Source organism: Scardinius erythrophthalmus (genome assembly GCF_964197995.2).
Source record: "Scardinius erythrophthalmus genome assembly, chromosome: 1".
Classification (NCBI taxonomy): domain Eukaryota; kingdom Metazoa; phylum Chordata; class Actinopteri; order Cypriniformes; family Leuciscidae; genus Scardinius; species Scardinius erythrophthalmus.
The window spans coordinates 12,748,012-12,773,795 of record NC_138221.1 but is presented as its reverse complement, the minus strand read 5'-3'; the positions used below and the strand labels follow the sequence as shown (position 1 = coordinate 12,773,795).

Genomic DNA, 25,784 nt, shown 5'->3' with positions numbered 1-25,784 from the left:
AGGTGTCGGTAAGAACAGTCCAGTCCAGTCACTTTAATTACACAATGTCTTTCTTTATTAGGTATGTGTATGTATGTATGTGTGTGTGTGGTTTCTAGGAGGGAAAGGGATATGGGATACAATTAGCTACATAAACCCACAATACAAGGCCACAATTCATTTGAATGAGAATCAAACATTTGTACAATAATTTAGAATGCAGGAAATTAGCTAGGTAGCCTACAAACAAAGTCAATACATACATGTTCTCTGCCCCGTAATTAATGGTAATGCCAATAAATCCTCAAATACACATTCTTACAATTACCACAGTGAGTCACATGAGAAATATAAACCAAGTTAAACGGTTTAATCTAACAGTAGAAACATATGGAACTTACATAGTTCAATAACGCACACAAGGAAGGAGACACAGCATTTCCAGCAGCAACACACAAGGATTCCTTCATGTGGCATGAACAAAAGGAAGGGGCTGTGTGTACAGGTGCTGTCTAATGAAGTCTGTGGCTGATTGAGGCTAATTAGTTGAAGGTGTGGTGAACTGCATGGGGAACTGAGTGGCAAAGAAAAATGGGGCGTGGCAACTGTAGGACAGAGAGGAAAACTTCCAAACACTAAATACTTAACATTGAGCTTATAGTGAGTTTTTTAGGATCATTGTCAGTTTTAAATAACATTAGTGCAATGATTGTAATATTTATAATCATTTTTTTATTTCTAGATAACTGTATTTTAATGAAGCAGAATAATGTTAGGATTAACATTAAAAATAATTCATTAATTGGCATCAGTTACTGTACGATCAATATATAGACGGACATAAATGCTTAGAAGTGTAATTTATTATAAAAACAAACTCTAAATTTATATTTTTGATTTTGGAAGATAAGCTCCTCCCACACTGGAATTCATCATCAGTGAGGCTCCTCCCATAGCAATCACATAATCAGTGAAGCCCTTCCCACAGCAATTCTCCAATAAATGCTGTAAATTCCCATCAGCTACAAGAGAAGGCAAGCATCAGAGCATCAGGAAGAGCTGAAATCTGCAAAGACTGAGTTTATTAAAGAGGACAGTGAGAACATGAGTGATCCAGAACCCTGCAGAATGAAACACACTGAAGATCCTGAAGTACAAAGAGGTTGGTGTTTATTCTTCATTCATTCATGATGCTGAAGAACATTCATGTTAGAAACATTCAAGCACTTTTAGGCTACGTTTACACGGAAACGATCTGAAGAGAAAACGCAAAAGTGATCACTTTTTATTCTGCGTTTAGACGAGCGTTATCGGGGGGAAATCTGCGTGCATATGGTGACACAAAAGTGTGTGAAATTCAATGTAGTATGCACTCCAGGCGGCTAGGTGGCAATGTGAAGCACTGATCGGTGCCTTCACTGTCTAGCAAACTATTGCGTTTTTACCGTTTAGATGGAAACGCGACGGTGGAGCGTTTTTAAGATTTCCACTCTGGAGGGTGGTTTCACTTTTTTGCGTTTTTAAGCCCCGAAAACGCCGTCGCCGTCTAAACGAAAGGCACATCTGATAAAATATTTTTACGTTTTCACCCGCGAGCGTTCTCGTGTAAACAGGGCCTTAGATAAACAGTTAAACTATGAGATGGTACATAATGTTTTTTGTTTGTTTTCAACAAATGTTCAGTAAAGGGAGGTTTGAGAATTTTGTATATTGATTGTCAACATCAGATCAAGCTAAATACTATTTTAACAGTTTTATTTGACATTTATTTTATATCTGGTTCCCAATTTGCAACAACGTTACCAGAATTTTTGTCATTTTCAACGTATTCATAGTTATAGAGATTCAAGTTATTCATAGTTATAGAGATTCTTCTTACAGTAACTTTGGTAACAGGGTTGATGGATACAGTCAATGCTACAGTTTGTGTAAAAACTGAGACAATGGATTGAGATTATTTCCTTGTCTTCCCATCATGCAGTAGAAAGATCCCTGTGTCACTTCTAGTAAAGGGAAGTTCGGATCATTTTACTGACTCGGATCGTTGAATCTTTTTTCGAGTCATTTCGTTCATTTCAGCAGAATGCATGTAAAATGTTACATGTTAGTCAAATTCCTCAAACACATCAAATGTTGATCGCATTAAGAATAAGAAAAAAACTGCAATGCAAGGAAAAGGCCAAATTATGAGCAGGGTTTGTACGGGTGCTTGAAATCCTTGAAAGTGCTTGAATTTTGATGTTGTGTTTTCAAGGTTTGAAAAGTGCTTACATTTTGGATAAAATGCTTGAAATTGAAACTGTATTTCTTTCACAACAAAACACATCTGGATTGAGATTATTTTCTTGCCTTCCCATCATGCAGTAGAAAGACCTCAGATGATGTCATTTCCTGGGTGTCACAGTTTTAAGTAGGGCTTCACAATATATTGAATTCGAAATATCGCAAAGGCATATATCGCGATATCCATATCGAAACAGCTTGTAATAACTGGGGTCATGAGCAAAAGACAAAGAGAAAATCACTCACTGCTCTTGACTGAATAACTTTTTTGTAGAATCAGTATATATTTAATTCATATAGTGAAAACTAAGCAGTGTTTTATTTTTACATTATTCACTTTTACATAACCCTAATGTAGGATAACCTGAAACCCTGAACCCTGTGGTTTACCCTGATGTTAAAATAACACTTCTTCCCCTGGTTTGACAGACAGGGCTTAAGACTAGTCCTAGACTAAAATGTAAGTCTGAGCTGTTTCCACTGAAATAAACTTGCACTGACTGATCTTAAAAATATATCAGTGCCTTTTTAGTTTTAAGATGCACATCGGTAATGTTTTTTTCTAAGCATGTTTATAAAAATTACTTAAATGTCCTAATTGATCTATGGTCTAATCCTGGCTTAGTCTAAGCCCTGTCTGTGAAACCGGGCCCTTATGTTACAGTAAAACACTGATGTTCACTTTCAGAAGCTGTAGGGATGTTTTCTTGTCACAAAAATAATGTGAAACATGTATGTTGAAATGCTCTGTTTTTGAAAGGAGGAAAATCATGTCAGGAGTAACAGGGTTGAGTGAAACATATAGGACACAGATAAATATAATAAAATAGTCAATTTAAATCTAGTTAAAGCTGCGGCTACTCTACACTTTGAGCTTGTGAAGTTTCTACAGACACTGCAACGGTCGTGAATGACGTAAAACTCTGCGGCAGCTTTTTTACAAACACAAGTTCAACATATAACAAATAATAATAATTAAAAAAATTTAAAATAAACAATCCACTCCACTTGAATGCTGAACGCTTGTGTTATTTCTCACAGGGTAATTCACTTGAGCTTGTGTTTCTGGTGTCCCACTTTCACATGCGCATGAATGGAAGTCTATGAAGGAAAAGTCTAGTGTGAACGGCCATTAATAATTCAAACGTTTTTAGTAAAATAAATATCAATCTCAAAGTCGGTGAAAAAATATGGCAGTATTGTATATTTTTATGTTAATATCATGCTAGATAATTGTGTTATTTATCAAATATATGTAATAGTTTTTGCTAAAGAAACATGGGATTTGTGCCTATAATGTTTTAAAAATAATAATTGGAAGATAAATTTACCTCATTCTTGGAAAGTTTCATGGGCATATAATCGATTTATAAAAAGGCATCAAATTATCATATTTTATAACAGTCGTCTACTTTCTACTATTACATCAGGGCTCAATTTCATGTCCTTTCACTTTATATTTCTCTTTTAATTATGTTGATGTACTGAAAATGAAATTTAATACATTTTTCTTTCATGTCAGACCTGATGGAAGTGGAGGAGGAGAGTGAAGAACTGAGTGAAGTGGACGAGGAACATCATGTCAAACCTGGAGAAAAACCTTTGAGTCGCTCAGAGACTAAAAAGACATTTTTAAAGAAAAGAGGAGCCAAGAAATCTACAACCTGCACTCAGTGTGGAAAGAGTTTTATAACCAAACAACGTCTTGAGCGTCACATGATGATCCACACTGGAGAGAAGCCATTTAAGTGTGATCAATGTGGGAAAGATTTCAGTCAATCTTCACACCATAAAGAACACATGAGGATCCACACTGGAGAGAAGCCATTCATGTGTGATCAGTGTGAAAAGAGATTCTCATACAAAAGTTATCTTAAGATTCACATGAGGATCCACACCGGAGAGAAGCCGTACACATGTGATCAATGCAGCAAAACATTTCTCTGTGCATCAAACCTGAAGACACACCTGACAGTTCATACGAAGGAGAAGCCGCATTCATGTTCTGTGTGTGGAAAGAGTTTTTCACTGCTGCATACTTTACAGAATCATGAGAAAATACACACTGGTGTGAGAGAGTACATGTGCTTTGAGTGTGAGAAGACTTTTACTACAGCTAAACATTTAAAAGAGCACCAGAGAATTCACACTGGAGAAAAACCTTACAAGTGTTCACACTGTGACAAGAGATTCAGTCACTCTTCATCTCTGAAAACACATGAGAGGATCCACACTGGAGAAAAACCTTACAAGTGTTCACACTGTGACAAGAGATTCATTCAGTCGGCAGATAAAACAACACATGAGAGGATTCACACCGGAGAGAAACCATTCATGTGTGATCAGTGTGGAAAGAGTTTCTCTGTTAAAAGTGACCTGAAGCGACACATGAAGATCCATTCAGTGGAGAAACCACATCAACGCAGTCTGAGATCACGGTAGGGGTGAACGATATTGACAATGAGTGATATTGCGATATAGATATTAATTTCGAATTTTTTTTTTTTTTTTAAACATGTATAATTACAAAAGTTATGGGAAAATGCATCAAAATAGACTCATAACAAATAAAACAAGTTTTCTTACAACACAAGGTTTATTTCAACTGACAGTCTTATTGGACTGGTACAACATGAATAAATACATAACCATGTCTACAGAACAGGACATGTTTTACTGGTTGTATGTACACTACAGTATACAAACTATAAATAAAGAGCAAGTCTACAGAACAGGACATGTTAGAAACAATCAACATAAATCTAAAAAAAAAACAAGTAAAAAGAAAATGTCATGATAAACAGGGTCCATCAACAACCGTGTAACCTTTAGAAGGCAATTTACACTTTTCCCCGACAACTCACAGGTAGAGGTTTGGCCGTATGGAAGGGGCTGTTTACACCTGGCCACTTCATGCATTTTCTGTGATGGGATAGCTATCCGATCATGAAAAGACCAGGTGTAAGTGCCCTCCGAGACACATTCGAGGCGGATTTGAATCCGATCGCACTCAAACCACTTCAGGAGGAGCTCTGGGCCACATTCCAGACGAAACTGGACAAGTGTAAATGCATCTGGTTGTTGACGGCGATTAGCTTTGGAACGAGAAGCGACCCTAGAGTCATATTGAGAGAAACAAAGTGTCTCCCCTGTTCTTTCTGACCACTGTGGGAAATCTGTAGCATGAAAAGTTAACCCTCTCCAAGCGACGTGTATTTTTCGAGAGGTGCATGTCGGACGGGACGCATCATAAACTAAATATAGCATAATTATCGGGAGACTTTCGATATAATATCGGGCAACGTGATATCGTGATAACGATATTGAGTCGATATATTGTGCACCCCTAGATTGCGGCGAGTAGTTTATTTTAATGTGCTGAGCAATACAGTCTCTTCTGTGTAAGTTAGACACACATCACTCTATAGCCAAATCTCTCCTCTCCACCTATAGCCGGTGTGTGGTGAGCACAGGACACGTTGTTGATTGATTGATATCTATTAGCTTGTGTTCAACCAACAGGAATATCTCATTTGTCTATCAGTTTAGATCAATGTAAAAAACACAAATTTGCTCTCTGACAGTATTTGTTTATTCAGTACCATTTGTAAAACTAAACACTTCAAAATGTAGGAAAACTTAAACTTGGCAAACCAACATATTTATTTAAAAATGTACTATAAACAGTAGATGGCAGCAGAGGACCGCTTATTGACTTATAAGCCATTTCCACTCCATAATAGTTTTTTCTAGGGCTGCCACTAACGACTATTTTTGTAATTTAGATTAATCTATTGACTAATCTACTGATCTATTGAATTTAGTAAAAAAATGTATTCAAACATAATATATATATATAAAAAAATAACAGTAAATATTAGTAAAAAACAATAAGTCTGAGAAAGTCAGCATGTTCTGAATGTCAATATGTCCACATGTTCTGGGACATATTGACAAATAAACAGGACTTCAGTAGTGAAACTCCAAATAAAATCCAAATTTCTATGAAATCCTTTTTTAAAGCAAAAGTAAAGTAGGGCTGCAGCTATCGATTATTTTAGTAATGAAGTATTTTACCAATTATTCAGGGCCGGCACGTCCATATGGGGTGAACTAGGCAATTACCTAGAGCGGCACTTTTGTAAGGGTGGCAAAATGTGTGCCAACCGGGAATGAACAATTCACAAAATAGGCTATATGATTTGCTGAGCTGCACCGCCCCACCCCACACTCCCTGCTCTCACGAGTGAGACATGAGTCATCATGACTGAGTAATTGGAAGTTCAGATAATTTTACTGACTCTCTTTCATACGGATTACACAAGCAGCAGTCTGTTTTCTTTCGTTTTGAATTGTTCTGTTTAAAAGTAGACATTTCAAGCTTTCTATATGTCTCAGGTCTGTGAGGCAACTATAGGCTACCTTATAGTTTCGGTTAATTTATGAGATCAGCTCCAGTTCACGCGCCGGCTCCTCCGTGTCGTGATTATCTATTTTCTAATATATTTACTTCTTCTTTATTAAATCCAGACAATTGGTTGATGAAACATTGATTAAAATTAAGATACAATTAATTCAAAACGAAATTAAATTTAAAGACAGGCTTTGTGCTCTCTGTTTGAGGTCTCAGTGAAAGTTTTAAAGCAGTCTTTTAGTGCCGCTTTCAGAGCGCTCGCGTCCGTAACAGTGTAACATTGTTTTTTTTTTTTTGCGAAATACATTTCTAAATAAATGCAACTTTGGCTGTATATGTTTTTTCTTCTTCATGACGCATTTTTTGACTGATGAGACTTATACTCTGGAGCGACTTATAGCCCGGAAAATACGGTAAGTTATTTATTCTTTCTGTGCGGCCCGGTACCAAATGTCCCGGGAGTTAGGGACCCCTGGTGTAAAGAGATTTGCAACGGTAATTTGAGGAGCTGAAATGTGATTATTTGGAAAAGTGCTGTCATGACTGCTTAAAGAAAAATGCCAGCAGGCATTGCCTCCTGCATAAACTTTAATATTGTTGACATTTTGGGCACACTCGCGTTGTGCACTATTTGCGTTATATGTAGGCCTATGGCTTATTGGTATTTGTGTGTTGTTGCTGGTTTTGCGTTATATGTATGGCATAGCATAGACTATTGGTCTTTGTTGTTGCTGGTTTTGCATTATAGGCTATGTATGTGTAACCCAGGTTACCAGTGGACAGAGACAAAATGCACTTCAAATTAAACAACAGAGTTAAAGTATGAAAACTGCTTTCAGATAAAATATAAGACTGCAAACAAATTAATTAATTATATAGAAATGGAGAAATATAAAATATTGAATGTTATAAATATGTCCAATAGCGTTATCTCCCTTTACATAAGCCTCCAATGAGATCGCATTTTGAATGACGTCATGGAAAATTCCGCTATCGCGGCACTTTTAGAGAGCAGCGCCTCCTAGAACTTTCTTTTCTCCGTGAACCTCTGACGCGAGCAGACGCTTGTTTTGCTGCGGGAGATTTGAAGCTCCGATTGAGTCGAGAATTGATGATTCAGAGAGAAGCAGTTTATGCTCGAGAGACATTTTGAGAACGTGTATCATCTGGAACTTCCCTGGTTCTTCCGATGTACATGTTAACGAGTTCCTTGGCCAGGTTTTTTGTTCTTCTGTTCTTTTGTTTCCACGTGAGTGCTGTGATGTCCAGCTGATGAGTGTGATCCATTCTGCATGTGAATCGAACGGAGTGTGAATCATTCCTGAATTGTGGATTGTCTCAGCTCTTCCTGTGTGCGTAACGGTGGGGTTGGACTGGCGAGCCGCCCATTTAACGAATCCTTTGATTTCCCTGTGAAAGAGAAAACTTGCTCATCTTTGAACGGTAGGATTAGAACCACACATCAAATTATTCTGTTCTATCCAGGGCAGAATAGGACGACTGAATTAAGTGCCTCACGAACTTTTGGACTGAGTTTACGAACTGATCTGTTCATTGAGAAACATCCAACTTTTGGACTTTCTGAGTATTTACATTCAAGAGTGAATGAAATTTTGTTTTGTTTTGTTTGTTTCATTTTCTATTGTTTTCCTTACGCCTGTGTGAGGTTATATGGGTCCATGTTCAACAAATTGATTAATCATTACAATCTAACAACAAGGTGAAAAGAAAAGAACATATTCAGTAAATTCACACTTTTCTTACCTCATCCTTTTGTTTTGAGTATTCACTGCTGCTGTATCATCTCTCTCCCCGGACGAACCTAATCTTTTGAGCCCACTGGTCCGTTTGTAAGTTGACACACATTTTCACGTGTACGGGTTACATATGGCATATTGGTCTTTGTGTGTTGTTGCTGGTATATGTTGCAAATAGAGGGGTGGCACAATTGTGTTTCACCTAGAGCGGCAGAAGGGCACTCGCCGGTCCTGCAATTATTCCACCGATAAATCAAGTAATCGAACAAAAATATGGTAATCAAGATAGATCCAAGTGAAAAAACAGCCATTAAAATACAAATATATAATAACAAGCAATAATTGGTTCAAATAAAGTATCAAAGTAAGTCATAATTTGGGTTTTATTGAACAACACTGTTAGGTTACATGATCAAGAAGATCACTATTATTTTTGTGATTACATGTGATTAGCCTTAGTTCTTGAAATATTGATTATTCCTTTTGCATCATGTCTGTAAGAAATGAAACTTGTTTGTTTTTAGCAGAACTGCCAGAAAGCATCTGGAAGGAGAGGACGGAGAGAACGCCAGTGATCCAGAACCTGCAGAATGAAGGGAGCTGAAGAAGAGGCCATAACACTTTTAACAGAGACATGAATCTGATATTAACTCGTTCATTGTTTGAGATCTGTCTGATTAGTTTTAATTTTTATAAATGTTTGTACTTCAAGTAATGATTGATTAAACCCATTATAATTTTATCAACAGCTTGTTGTTATTGTCCAATTGTATTGTCTGCAGATTCTTCTTGCTTCAGGGATAATTCCATAATTTTCAGTTCTGAAAGCCAAGTATTACGTTTGCTTCTGGGGCTTCACAGCAAACACAGAACGTTCCCCTAACATTGGTATTTGGTTCCTGTTTGGTTATTGTTTTGGGAACTAAATAATAATGTTCTAGGAATGCTCTTTTTATTTTTTTGCAACAATAATATAATGTTCCAAAAACATTGCAGGATAGTTATTTTTAACAACATAGACATTTTTTTATATTAACATAGAAATAGTTACCAAATATAGAACGTTCCCCAATGGTTATTATTTATATAAATATGTAAACTAACTTTCCAATTAAAACGCTGCAGATGTTTTTGTATAATGACCTGTACAGAGCTCTGAAACTAGATTTTTTGCAGTATTTAATAAAATGTAGCTATTAGATAAATCAAAACACATTACATTGTGAATGTGAAAAGCACAGAAATCATAAATTCTTGGGTTTGTTTATATCTTCATTTACTGCACCTCTGCTCTTGTAACCGGCCTAAATCTGCCCACTGTTATGATCTGCGTTGTGTTGGTTTATTCAGAAAAGACACCGGACACTGGAACTGCTGCTCATGGAGAATTTATTTTCATCGAGGAAGTAGATGGTACTCTCCTCAGCATGCTCAAAGGAGTCTGGATGGATTAAACAAAATACAGCAACAATGTGTTCACTCTGTGATTCAATCACCTCTCCTCAGCACGCTCAAAGCAGACTGAGCACACATCACAATGATAATGACATCAAAAATACTGTGTGTGAAACATGTTACATACAATAGCAAAATTAATTTTTCACAAGCATTTACACCAAACATACATTACATTCTCCTGCAGCTATTTTTAAGTCAATCACAAATTAGTAAAGAAACAAACTGATACAAAATGAATACATTAGGAAATTTAACAGAAATAAAACATACCTGGATGGATTAAACAAAATACAGCAACAATGTGTTCACTCTGTGATTCAATCACCTGCACAAATCAAATACCAGTAAATGAATCAGTAAAATTCTCCGCGTTCTATTGACGCACACACATACTCAATCACCACGTTCTATTTACGCATACACATACTCAAATTGCTGTTCTCAGTAATAAAACTATCAAATCCTATCCATCCATTCATAAAACACTTCCTACAACACTTATAACAGTCTTAACAATAATATTACAGCATATTATAAACTTAATCACATTTAGGATAACTTTTATACTCTTATATAAGAAGAGCACCTCTAATTGCTTACCTCTCCTCAGCGCGCTCAAAGCAGACTGAGGACGCAGCACGAGCAGAGCCATAATAGAGAGATATGTCTCTCTATATGGCTCTGAGCGCGAGGTGAGCGGCAATGACGTCACAACGTCAACAAAAAAAAATCGCAAAACTCTTTAACCAAATGAATACTAATGATGTCAAAAAACAAATTATAGCCTTTTCTTGGACACAGTAATATAAAGTAAATAAACTAAAATTGACAGGAAGGATTATTGGTGAAATACATGTATTCTCAGTGAATATTCACTCATGAATATTAACATCCGTCACACTCTGCACACGCTTCTCCAACACACGTTAGCCGTTTCTCAATATGCGAACTTGTCTGTACTTGTGTTCTTGTGGACTTGTGAAACGTCATCAGTCGCTGCCCTAGTACTGTTCCAATAGCGTACCGCACGATATACGTCACCTTTTCTCATTAATATTCATTAAGCTAGCGACGGTTGCTAGGGGGGTCAAACTCGCGCGTGTCACTCATGCTAGACGCATGTAAACAGTTCACGGACGAGATGTCTACTGAGCTAAACCTGCTAACTTTGTCCGAGAATGATGTCCCCGGTGCCAAATTCACTGGTATAGAAGTAGAAGAACATACAAATATTCAATTGAAGAGATGGCTTGAGTGTAGAGGGCTGAAAAAGACGGGAAAAAGAGCCGACCTGATCCAGAGGTAGATTGTTATCGACAGAATTTCTCCCCCAAAAAACATCGCCTTACGCCACTGACAGTGACATTTTGCAGTTTCAACAAGCTATCTTTTACCACCCTATGTCCTGTCTGTCATATATACTATGTCCTCTGGTTGTCTTACGTCTGACAGTTGTTGGGGGTAATTTATATTATTAATGTATTTATTTTTTGTTTAGCGATCGCTAATGCTACTTGGTCACAACCAACAACACTTCATTTTTAATTAATATCAAATTTAAATTCTCTCAATTATTTTACCCTCCCCCCTAAGGCTGTTTCCTTACTACAGAAAAAGTAAATCTGTCAGATCTAGGGCCTACCTGTAGCATGACCAGGCTTGCTAGAAAAAGGCAGAGGCTGAACATGTCTTACATATTTAAATAAGAAAAGAGTATTTTAAGAAAGTAGGCCTACATATGACTTTTATGATAAATGTCATTCAAGGCAGTAGTAGCACCTACAAGTAACTATATATATATATATATATATATATATATATATATATATATATATATACAGGGGTTAAATTGGGATTTATTATGTGGGGAATTTATTATGTGCCCCCCCCGGAATTATTTTTTTTTTAAATAAACTATTAAATGGCATTTTCTGGAGAGTTTTGTGCAAAGAAATGGAGAAATTGTGTCTTACATGATTTGTGAAAAACTGCAAGGTTAAGAGCATATTTGCATTGTTGTAGTATCAACAGGTATTAAGTCCATGAGCCAGGGCCCCAAATTTGGTCCATCGGTATCAACTGGGGGGCAAATGCTATCATTGTTATTTGGCAAGGTATACACCCCTAGTATTAGAAAAATCACTATAGCAGTGCAGGGGTGGTAGCGAAATCACTTTTTTGAGCTCATGAAGTTACTAACCCCCTAAAATAAATTCCGTTTTTGAAATCTGGTGTATATCTGGTTTAGGCTCATGCGAGGGATATTATCAATATTCTATAATATGGTGCTTGGTATCGTTGGAAAGGGGACCTTTTAGGCGTTCATTTAAGCCCAGTACTGAATCTGTCTGACAAACGCAGAGGTCACAAGACTTCTTTAAACCAGAAATAACACACATTTTTTCACAATTTCCGCCTAAACTGTATGCTTTCTTTTATCCCTGTGGCATGAAAGAACACCATGGACACAAAACTCAACAACTTCAATACTCAAGGCACTCTGATGACTCAGAAAATGTATAATATACCCATACTATTTATTTGTGAGAGCCTTAAATTAGACTTGTGCAGCCAGCACAAGTCTTCAAAATAGAATAGAGCCAATAGAATGGACAAATAGAATACCCTATTAGACCAGGGCCAAATGGCCTATTTATTCATGTACAGTTGTAATAAAAAGTAATTGTTTCAATAGTGTAGTCAATGGTGTTGTAAACATAACACTTGTAAGTGGTTTAACAAAATGTTTCTATCATGTATTTTGATATTCAGATATGATGTCAGAAAGTAGCTCATTTTGACAGTTTGACGAGGTTTTGTCAGTTTTGTGAAAAGATTGTTGGTTCAGTTGACTGGTTATAACAACACTACCAACTATGTCATCTTCAAACAACTTCCATTGAGTTCCAGGGGTATTAAATGTAAGTACAAAATACTTTTTCTCTTGTGCTTGTGAATTGGTGGGGAATAGTAGCAGTAGCTAATGTAAGCTTGGTGTTTTTCACACTTAGTATACTTCTTTTAAACTTAAAATAAGAAAGTATACTTTCAGTCTACATTTTATGTACTTCTCAGAAATATACTTAAAATTACACTTCAGTGTAGGCCTACTTGATTTATACTGAGAGAAAAGTCCAGGGCCCGTATTCATAAAGATTCTAAGAATCCTCTCAGAAAACTCTTAAAGGACAAGTTCGGTATTTTACACTTAAAGCCCTGTTTACAGATCGTTTCTGATGAAATAGAACAGTTAAGATTGAAATTTGGACACATGCTGCTGGCCCGAGAATTTTCGGTTTCTGTGGTAGTACCCCCCCCCCCCCCCCCCCCACCTCCACAATGGCTGCATAGGTGCACTGGAACAATCCTTCCTAAAACGCATTAAACTTTCGTTTACAAAGACGTGAAACTCACCGAGTGGTCAGGGGTGTTCACTGATATGCTCACACAAAAATCGCTGCAAAAGATGCTTTCCAACAGGTGTTTTACCATTCGTTGTAAAACTGTGGACCTATTTTTCCAAACGCCTCACACCCGTACATTCTTCCATTGAGAGCTTGAATAATAGACGGTGGCGGAGTAACACCGTACCTCACAACACATCCAATACAAGTCAATGGAGTTGGACAAAAACTACGATAAAACCTGTTGGAAAGCATCTTTTGCTGCGATTTTTGTGTGAGCATATCAGTGAACACCCCTGACCACTCGGTGAGTTTCACGTCTTTGTAAACGAAAGTTTAATGCGTTTTAGGAAGGATTGTTCCAGTGCACCTATGCAGCCATTGTGGAGGTGGGGGGGTGCTACTCCAGAAACCGAAAATTTAAAATTTTTAAATTTTAAACCGAAATCTTAACTGTTCTATTTCATCAGAAACTATCTGAAAACAGGGCTTTAAGTGTAAAATACCGAACTTGTCCTTTAATTTAGCTTAAAAACTTTTACATAAGAGTCTTAGCTTAAGAGTGATTCGGGGCCAATCTGAGAGCAACTCTAAGCAAGGAAAAGACAAAAACTTTCATCTTAGTGAGGAGGTGGGGCTGACCCCGTTGCTATGTATGACACAATCTTTTGAAGACTGTGATTGGCTGGTTGTCCAAGAAGGAAAAAAAGAGTGAAAAGTATAGGGTCTATTCTAAGCCTTCACTTTGAAATTACATGTGACTGTGTACATTACACACTGCTGCATTGTTGCATTTTCCCAGTTGCCAAATATCGTAATGTAGTGATTACTTTCATTTCTGGCGCTATGGCATTTCTGCACTGTGTCGGAGATGTTAGCGCGTCTCTAAGATCAGTCACAAACATGATCCCTGCACGATCTAATCTATAGCGTCTTATTAACTCACTGTCATCCATTGTCTGCAACACATTTTTTCTCCCTCTTCGTCTTTCTGCCATGTTCTCCTCTGCTAAAGAAACTCTTAAGCCTCTTAAAAGTCCTCGTCCATACTCCTTACAATTTTGACCTTAAGACCTCTTTTAAGGGTTAAGATGCTTTCTGAATTACTTTTTTCTTTACTGGGATTTTTTCTTTAATTTTAAGAGTAAACGCCCACATTTCTAAGAATTTTCTTAGAATTTTGTCACTAGGAGCTACTCTTTGCATTAAGATTCTTTATGAATACGGGCTCAGGTATATTTGGCCTGTACTTGAACTCAATCTTTTGATCCAGATATACTTAAAAGAATAATTAAGAATTCAAAGTATACTTGTCTTGTAGTTGTGTTAACTCTTTTGATTGAGTAGTCAATTAAATATACTTTTTTTACATAGTTTTTCATATACAGTCTTATGAAACTTATACATTGTTTGAAAATATTGATTAGAATATAAAACAGATATGTTTCTAATTCTGCATATCTGAATTTTTGTGTAGGCTAGTCCACTGGTAGTGTATAGCAATTTACTCTAATTCTACTTTTTTTGTTTAAAATGTTGTCTTTCTTTATGAAACTTACTGACATTCAAGTGTTGATTAAAAAAGGATGCATGAAGCTAATAAAATGTTTTTAAAATTAAAGAACAGTTAAAGGTATTTTTCAAGTGCAAAAATAATATATAAATAGTAAACTATAAGTATAATGTTATGTTCACTTAAAGAAAACTTACAAGTATACTTGTAGTATAAACTACGAAACTAGTAGTTTACTGAGAGCACACATCAGTTTGTACTTTCATAAACTAAAAAATTTACTACTTGTATTAAAATAGTAAACTACTAGTATACTTATAAGTTCACTTGTAGTACAGATGCATTACAAATGAGAAAACTAGTTGTGTACTTAGTTTACTACTCTTACAAATACTAAAAATACTAAAAGTGGGCCAATTTAGTCCCAAGCAGTATTGAAATAGTACACAAGTTTACAAGTACACATTGATATTAGTATACTTACTACATAAAGTATACTTAAAAAAACATACTTGAAAATTACTTAAGTATACTTCATAAAATGAACATGAAGACATGCACTTTTATGATGGATAGATGCACTTTTATGATGGACAGATGCCCTTTTATGATGGACAGATGCACTTTTATGATGGACAGATGCACTTTTATAATGGATAGATGCACTTTTATGATGGACAGATGCCCTTTTATGATGGATAGATGCACTTTTATGATGGACAGATGCCCTTTTATAATGGATAGATGTTAATGGACAGATGCACTTTTATAATGGATAGATGCACTTTTATAATGGATAGATGGACTTTTATGATGGACAGATGCCCTTTTATGATGGATAGATGCACTTTTATGATGGACAGATGCTCTTTTATAATGGATAGATGGACTTTTATGATGGACAGATGCCCTTTTATGATGGATAGATGCACTTTTATGATGGACAGATGCTCTTTTATGATGGATAGATGCACTTTTATGATGGACAGATGCCCTTTTATAATGGACAGATGCCCTTTTATGATGGACAGATGCACTTTTATGATGGACAGATGCACTTTTATGATGGATAGATGCACTTTTATGATGGACAGATGCCCTTTTATGATGGATAGATGCACTTTTATGATGGACAGATGCTCTTTTATAATGATAGATGGACTTTTATAATGGACAGATGCACTTTTATAATGGATAGATGCACTTTTATAATGGATAGATGGACTTTTATAATGGATAGATGGACTTTTATGATGGACAGATGCCCTTTTATGATGGATAGATGCACTTTTTTGATGGACAGATGCTCTTTTATAATGGATAGATGGACTTTTATGATGGACAGATGCCCTTTTATGATGGATAGATGCACTTTTATGATGGACAGATGCTCTTTTATGATGGACAGATGCTCTTTTATAATGATAGATGGACTTTTATAATGGACAGATGCACTTTTATAATGGATAGATGCACTTTTATAATGGATAGATGGACTTTTATAATGGACAGATGCACTTTTATAATGGATAGATGCACTTTTATAATGGATAGATGGACTTTTATAATGGACAGATGCACTTTTATAATGGATAGATGCACTTTTATAATGGACAGATGCACTTTTATAATGGACAGAAAGATGCACTTTTATGATGGATAGATGCACTTTTATGATGGACAGATGCCCTTTTTTGATGGACAGATGCACTTTTATGATGGACAGATGCCCTTTTTTGATGGACAGATGCACTTTTATGATGGACAGATGCACTTATGATGGACAGATGCTCTTTTATAATGGATAGATGCACTTTTATAATGATAGATGGACTTTTATAATGGACAGATGCACTTTTATGATGGATAGATGCACTTTTATGATGGACAGATGCTCTTTTATAATGGATAGATGCACTTTTATGATGGACAGATGCCCTTTTATGATGGATAGATGCACTTTTATGATGGACAGATGCTCTTTTATAATGGATAGATGGACTTTTATAATGGACAGATGCACTTTTATAATGGATAGATGCACTTTTATAATGGATAGATGGACTTTTATAATGGACAGATGGACTTTTATGATGGACAGATGCACTTTTATAATGGATAGATGCACTTTTATAATGGATAGATAGACTTTTATAATGGATAGATGGACTTTTATAATGGACAGATGCACTTTTATAATGGATAGATGCACTTTTATAATGGACAGATGCACTTTTATAATGGACAGAAAGATGCACTTTTATGATGGATAGATGCACTTTTATGATGGACAGATGCCCTTTTTTGATGGACAGATGCACTTTTATGATGGACAGATGCCCTTTTTTGATGGACAGATGCACTTTTATGATGGACAGATGCACTTATGATGGACAGATGCTCTTTTATAATGGATAGATGCACTTTTATAATGATAGATGGACTTTTATAATGGACAGATGCACTTTTATGATGGATAGATGCACTTTTATGATGGACAGATGCTCTTTTATAATGGATAGATGCACTTTTATGATGGACAGATGCCCTTTTATGATGGATAGATGTACTTTTTTGATGGACAGATGCTCTTTTATAATGGACAGATGCACTTTTATAATGGATAGATGCACTTTTATAATGGATAGATGGACTTTTATAATGGATAGATGCACTTTTATAATGGACAGATGCACTTTTATAATGGATAGATGCACTTTTATAATGGATAGATGCACTTTTATAATGGATAGATGGACTTTTATGATGGACAGATGCACTTTTATAATGGATAGATGCACTTTTATAATGGACAGATTAGGGCTGTCACTTTTGAGAAAAATCAAATTTGAACGGATATCAAGCAATGTATTCGAATATATTCGAATATCTACGAGTAAAATGTAAAATGAAGTTAACGAACAACCTCGATCCATCAGGAAACGCCACACGGTCGCTGAATTTCACTGCGCTTCATGAGGAGTTTTTCTTTTGCGTGAAAAAGCCGTTCGCCGGAGATGTGTTAAAAGATAGCGGAGTGCATTCATGATTATTAGGCTACCGGTATAATAATCCTCCTGGCGCTGGGTCTGAGTGAGTAATTTACTCTCTTACCTTTGTTCTTTGATTAACATTAATGACACTTAAAGACCAGCCACTGCGGACAGAGACGCGATCTGACACGCATCTCATTTTCTCACAAATCTCTACGTTCATTTAAGACTTTAAATAATTTAAGACTGCTCTTATGAGGACACTCGACAAAACGGACACTTGGCATAATTTGTGTGTTGTGGTTTGTTCAAGCCCGAAAGAGAACTCGATACTGACACGCGTCTTTTCTGTGGGTCGTGTGTGTGTGTGTGTGTGTGTGTGTGTGTGTGTGTGTGTGTGTGTGATAGGCTGGAATGACAGCGCGGTCTCTTTAGTCTTGTCGTTATCTTCCATTTTCAAAACAAGCTGGCTATTGGCTATTGTTTGCTTGATTTGGTCATGGGCCTACGCTACAATACGTTTAGAGCGGCCGCTACTGGATGAGATGGCAAACAATAAAATAAAAAGCAAACGGTCTAATCATAGACTGTAAAAAATGCGCAAAACATGGCACTTTAAAAACCGGATAGTTTATTTATAGTTCGGTTTCGGATATTTCACGTCATGTTCGAATGCATATTCGAATATCGAATAAAAAGTGACAGCCCTAGGACAGATGCACTTTTATAATGGATAGATGGACTTTTATAATGGATAGATGCACTTTTATAATGGATAGATGCACTTTTATAATGGATAGATGCACTTTTATGATGGACAGATGCACTTTTATGATGGACAGATGCACTTTTATAATGGATAGATGGACTTTTATAATGGACAGATGCACTTTTATAATGGATAGATGCACTTTTATGATGGACAGATGCACTTTTATAATGGATAGATGGACTTTTATAATGGATAGATGCACTTTTATAATGGACAGATGCACTTTTATAATGGACAGATGCACTTTTATAATGGACAGATTCACTTTTATAATGGATACATGCACTTTTATAATGGATAGATGGACTTTTATAATGGACAGACGCACTTTTATGATGGATAGATGCACTTTTATAATGGACAGATGCACTTTTATGATGGACAGATGCCCTTTTATGATGGATAGATGTACTTTTTTGATGGATAAATGCTCTTTTATAATGGATAGATGGACCTTTATAATGGACAGATGCACTTTTATAATGGATAGATGCACTTTTATAATGGATAGATGCACTTTTATAATGGATAGATGCACTTTTATAATGGATAGATGCACTTTTATGATGGACAGATGCCCTTTTATGATGGATAGATGTACTTTTTTGATGGATAAATGCTCTTTTATAATGGATAGATGGACCTTTATAATGGACAGATGCACTTTTATAATGGATAGATGCACTTTTATAATGGATAGATGCACTTTTATAATGGATAGATGCACTTTTATAATGGATAGATGCACTTTTATGATGGACAGATGCCCTTTTTTGATGGATAGATGCACTTATGATGGACAGATGCACTTTTATGATGGACAGATGCTCTTTTATGATGGATAGATGCACTTTTATAATGGATAGATGCACTTTTATAATGGATAGATGGACTTTTATAATGGATAGATGCACTTTTATGATGGATAGATGCACTTATGATGGATAGATGCACTTTTATGATGGACAGATGCTCTTTTATAATGGATAGATGCACTTTTATAATGGATAGATGGACTTTTATAATGGACAGATGCACTTTTATAATGGATAGATGCACTTTTATGATGGATAGATGCACTTTTATAGTGGATAGATGCACTTTTATAATGGATAGACAATAATAGATTTTTACAGCGATTGATTCCTGCCGGTTCCATAATGAGACTGGCGCGGCCAGAGACATCTTGGGCACTGCAGCATATTAAATATATTATAAATAGTTTTTCCACGTTAGAAATACAATGTGTGGCGAGAGGGCGTGACAAAAGACCGAAATTAGTGACTGTCACGTGACACTTGAGAGCCCTGACTGCACTGTAGCAGTTACTGTTACACTGTTTAACCTGCAAGATAGCTAGCCTGCTAGATAGCTAGCCTGCTAAAAACACCAAGCTTACATTAGCTACTGCTACTATTCCCCACCAATTCACAAGCACAAGAGAAAAAGTATTTTGTACTTACATTTAATACCCCTGGAACTCAATGGAAGTTGTTTGAAGATGACATAGTTGGTAGTGTTGTTATAACCAGTCAACTGAACCAACAATCTTTTCACAAAACTGACAAAACCTCGTCAAACTGTCAAAATGAGCTACTTTCTGACATCATATCTGAATATCAAAATACATGATAGAAACATTTTGTTAAACCACTTACAAGTGTTATGTTTACAACACCATTGACTACACCAGTGGTTCCCAATCCTGGTCCTGGGGACCCACAGCTCTGCACATTTTATATGTCTCCTTTATCTGACACACCTAGTTCAGTTCATAGAGCTCTTTCCTAACGAGATGATGATCTGAATCAGGTGTGTTAAATGAGGGAGACATACAAACTGTGCAGAGCTGTGGGTCCCCAGGACCAGGATTGGGAACCACTGGACTACACTATTGAAACAATGACTTATTACAACTGTACATGAATAAATAGGCCATTTGGCCCTGGTCTAATAGGGTATTCTATTTGTCCATTCTATTGGCTCTATTCTATTTTGAAGACTTGTGCTGGCTGCACAAGTCTAATTTAAGGCTCTCACAAATAAATAGTATGGGTATATTATACATTTTCTGAGTCACCAGAGTGCCTTGAGTATTGAAGTTGTTGAGTTTTGTGTCCATGGTGTTCTTTCATGCCACAGGGATAAAAGAAAGCATACAGTTTAGGCGGAAATTGTGAAAAAATGTGTGTTATTTCTGGTTTAAAGAAGTCTTGTGACCTCTGTGTTTGTCAGACAGATTCAGTACTGGGCTTAAATGAAAGCCTAAAAGGTCCCCTTTCCAACGATACCAAGCACCATATTATAGAATATTGATAATATCCCTAGCATGAGCCTAAACCAGATATACACCAGATTTCAAAAACGGAATTTATTTTAGGGGGTTAGTAACTTCATGAGCTCAAAAAAGTGATTTCGCTACCACCCCTGCACTGCTATCGTGATTTTTCTAATACTAGGGGTGTATACCTTGCCAAAAAACAATGATAGCATTTGCCCCCCCGTTGATACCGATGGACCCCCCTGGCTCATGGACTAATTATGACATTTAGCATTTACATTACTGTTAATCAGCAGTGGTGGAATATAACGAAGTACTTCGTTTCTGTAGGCCTAAAGTAGAATCAATAGTGCATACTTTTTACTTTTACTTCGTTACATTTTGCAGCAATTATTATACTTTCTACTCCACTACATTTCTACAACGTTTCGTTACATTTTCTGATCAGTTTTTCCCCCTGCCAAAACAGGGATTGAAAAAAATGTCCTGTTTTCTGTGCTGATGTTGTGGTGACGCTGCCAATAAAGCACCTAAAAGCTGTCACAAAAAAACGGCAAAAGTAATGATTATGAATATGTAAAATATAGCAAGGAGACATTTGAATTGTTTATTAATAAACAAGTGTTTTCTGTGTCAGTGCCCTGCATAGATGAAGTTGACGATGCTATCCTCGCGATCTTCGCAGTAGAACGTGCCAGAAAGAAATGCACATTTCATACGGATTAGGCTACACAAGCAGCGGTCTGTTTTCTTTCGTTTTGAATTGTTCTGTTTTAAAGAATACCTTCCAAGCTTTCTATAGATATATTTATCAGGTCTGTCAGGCAAGTAGGCTCCCTTATACGACGAGTTTCGGTTCATTTATGAGACGAGAGTCCAGTTCACTCGCCGGCGCGTCCGTGTGCTGAACTTGACAAAATTGATCTGCTGTAGCAGCGGCGGCCAGCAACTTTGTCGTGAAATCTATTAACACAGCACCGCTATTTCTTCTGACCGCCGGAGAACACCGGCGGAACCAACGCTGGCATAGTGCTCTATCTAGCGCTATACCCACAGCAGTGACCGTGGCGGGCCAGAATTACACAAAAGACATATGGTTTACCTTTACTTTATTCAATGCAGAACTGTCTCGAGTTGTAACGTTAACTGGAAATGCCGATTAGACCATCTCGTCGTAATAGCCTACAAATCCAAAATATGAATAATCCTCGAGCAGGGCTGCGATATGCGTGCGATACAGTTTTGTAACTCCATTGTGTTTGTTTTCAGAAATGATAACAGTCGTTTTATACTAGTGCTTATGCGATATCACGATTTTTGATTATCTTCTGCACCTTTTCTGAGCGCGGGGAAGCGCGCGACACGCGCGCACTGTTATTATACAGCGCCTGACAACCAGGCCTGGCGTCAAGGGGGGGCTTAGCCCCACATACTTCATTTAGAAACAATTAAAATGCCTCCTTAATTTTAAAGACATAGCCTTATTATTAGCCTGTTTTTGAGGTGAGATTTATGCATATTCCTCCATGCACCCAGTATTTAAGCAGAAATTAATGTGCAATTTAGTCAACCAGAAAAATCTTTTGTCTATGGTAACTCTAATCAATACATTTACTATTTAATTAGTTATAAGTATCCAGTTATTTATATTTAATTTTTGAGTTAACAATTAGTTCTGATTTAATAAAATAATAAACATGATTTTTTTAGAGTCACTTGGCCTCATAAATTGTCCTTATGAAAGATGTCACTGCAAGCTAATCCTTTTTGCCTCCCTTTAATTCGAATACATCCATGAACATATTGGGCAGTGTGTATTATACACTGTGTGTATACACATATTGTGTACTGTGTTCGTGCCATGTTCTGCTCCCAATCCTTGACGACAGCTTGATTGAACAAATCATTGACTAAATCGCAGTAACATACTTTTACTTGTATTCTAGATGCCTTGACTCAACGTCTTACAACGGCAAACACCTATGACTTCGCTCAAGCTGTACAGAAGTGGCTACGCCCCAGACCGAGCGGGAGGAGCTGGAAGACAGACGCAGCAGGAGTTAGCACGTTAAAAGAAAAAGAAAAAATGAAATAATACAATAAAAATGATTGTTTAATTTTTAAAGAATGTGTGGGGTGTCATTTGTGCTAGTCTAGGTTATAGCCTAAAGGTATAGTTTCTATTTTCTATATTTTGCTAGCCCATCCTGGCTGTCGATAAAGCAGGATTATAGCCTAATAATAATGTTTTTAATATTACATTACCATTGAAATTTTGTTGATATGCTGGGATTTCAACATTGTTTCAATATCCATTGTAATCGAAATACCATTGAAATTCTGTTGATCTCTAGGTATGATTTAAACGTTGTTTCAATGATAATAGAGGGTGCAACATGATGAAGAATCAACATCAGAGTTCGACGTTGATTCAATGACTTTATCGTTGACAGCGGGATGTTGATTTAACATCGTTTCAATTACTATTTGCTATCTGGGTTGTGAGTTTTGTTTGTTTTTCCAAGGCAGTAGAAGGTTCTGGAACTTTTGCGCGCTTCCACATCCCGCGCAACTACGGATCTCCCAGGAACATTCATTATTGCTGCGTACATTTATCCGTGTCGGAGTTCTGAGTAGTAGCCTACCTTGATGCGCATGGCATGCGCGAGCGGTGCGCGATCAACTGACAACGAGATTAAGCAGCTGAACACGAATACGGCCGTGTCCCGATTGTTCTCAGCTCCCTCGAGACAAAATAGACATGCCATTTCAAAATCTTTCATTTATAATCAGAAATATGTTTTCAAAAGCATCACTTTCATCAAATTTTATGTGACATAATTCCCAGTAGGCAACTGACTGCAAACGAGCAGGCTTATGTGCCGGGGCCCAATTTAACCACTGTATATATATATATATATATATATATATAGAGAGAGAGAGAGAGAGAGAGAGAGAGAGAGAGAGAGTTATTCATTCATTCAAAATAATGTCTAGGGCGTAGACCCATCGTTCACATTTATCCCTCTAGGTTTTTGGCTTCGGGAAACGAATAAAAAATACATCCTTCATATGTGGACGGTCATAGTGTCTGGAGTCGTTCCTGCAAGTTCCATAGCAGCAGTGTTTACTCGGCATGTTCTTATTTGAGGGATAACCGGCAGAAAACAAGCAGTACTAGCATGAATCATAAGCGAGCGCGCTTCTATGTTGACCCCCTTCCGGTTTACGTTGCTGACGTCACGCGGCCTTGCGGTCTAAAAATAGCACTCGTGCGGCACGCTATTCAAAGTTCACATCTAGCCAAGTCCAGTTCAAATCCCCGGATGTGTTCTTGATCCGCCCCTTTTACCGAGGATGCATCGAGAGGTGACTTGTGCGGACTTCAGACAGCCAGGTATCCCAGAATGCATCTCACACCAACCAGCAAGCGTCAATAGCAGAGGAGAAACCCCGCGTAATTTAAAAATACTGCTATAATTGTGTCACAAAATGTAGTTTTAAGAGTATTTCAGGCGAGAATGTAGTTGTTAAAAGCTCAAATCTTTGGTTTATTTATAAAGATAGCGCCTATTTGAAAATTTGATCTGACGTTTTCGGAGTTTTGAGAACCAGGCAATCGGACGCTCGGCGCTCGTACCCCGTCGAGAACAGCCTCTCTCGGCTAGTGCTGCTGACTTGCCGGTGGCTCGGATGTCTAGTCTAACTAACATGAGATATAAATCGTCTTGTGTATATCCAACAGGCGATTTATTTATTTTATTTGTCTCATTAATGTATAATTTGTTCCCTGGCAAAACGTTTTAGCTGAGAGCAAAGTGAAGTTTCATAGCTTTATTTAACGTTAGTCTATTTAAATTTAACGTTTTAGCGAGAGCTGACATGTTTGACTGAATCGTTGGCTTTTTATTGTTGTATAGCTTCTTATACCTTTTAGGCTACTTATACTTTTAGAATGGTTATTATTGATCATTATGACCGCCGCTAGCGTAGCTAGCGAAAGCGGTCATATAGGGATTGTCAAAGTTTTTTTTTTTTTTTTTTCCCGTCACCTTACTGAATTTTTCGTCAACGATACCAGGGACACCGAAGCACCGGGGAACATGAAATTTGGTGGGCATGTAGCCCCACTAGACTTCTAAGGAAAAATTTCGTTTGGTCACCGGGGGCCACTCCCCCCCCGCGCTGGGCCCCCCCAAACTTCCAAAAAGGCAGTTTTTCCTAAATAACTACCTGAACCGTGGCACCGAGGATGAAGAAATTTTTATGGTATGTTGGTCTACTAGACTTTTATGGAAAAATTTCGTTTGGTCCCCGGGGGCCACTTCCCCCCCCCCGCGCTGGGGCCCCCGTAAATTTTTCATCAACGATACCAGGGACACCGAAGCACCGGGGAACATGAAATTTGGTGGGCATGTAGCCCCACTAGACTTCTACGGAAAAATTTCGTTTGGTCCCTGGGGGCCACTCCCCCCCCGCGCTGGGCCCCCCAAACCCCAAAAAAATGCAGTTTTTCCTAAATAACTACCTGAACCGTGGCACCGAGGATGAAGACATTTTTATGGTATGTTGGTCTACTAGACTTTTACGGAAAAATTTCGTTTGGTCCCCGGGGGCCACTTCCCCCCCCGCGCTGGGGCCCCCGTAAATTTTCCGTCAACGATACCAGGGACACCGAAGCACCGGGGAACATGAAATTTGGTGGGCATGTAGCCCCACTAGACTTCTAAGGAAAAATTTCGTTTGGTCCCCGGGGGCCACTCCCCCCCCGCGCTGGGCCCCCCAAACCCCAAAAAAGGCAGTTTTTCCTAAATAACTACCTGAACCGTGGCACCGAGGATGAAGAAATTTTTATGGTATGTTGGTCTACTAGACTTTTACGGAAAAATTTCGTTTGGTCCCCGGGGGCCACTTCCCCCCCTGCGCTGGG

General features: G+C 37.4%; 1 protein-coding gene across 1 annotated transcript; it reads left to right on the top strand.

Annotated features, from left to right (window-relative positions):
• Positions 1-593: 593 nt before the first annotated feature.
• Positions 594-9,181, top strand: LOC308690811 (uncharacterized protein). Its single transcript, XM_081365497.1, has 3 exons — positions 594-1,141; positions 3,785-4,700; positions 8,958-9,181. Exons 1-3 carry the CDS (start codon positions 1,084-1,086, stop codon positions 9,025-9,027), a joined length of 1,044 nt encoding a protein of 347 aa, XP_081221623.1. The 5' UTR covers positions 594-1,083; the 3' UTR covers positions 9,028-9,181.
• The last annotated feature ends 16,603 nt before the right edge of the window (positions 9,182-25,784 follow it).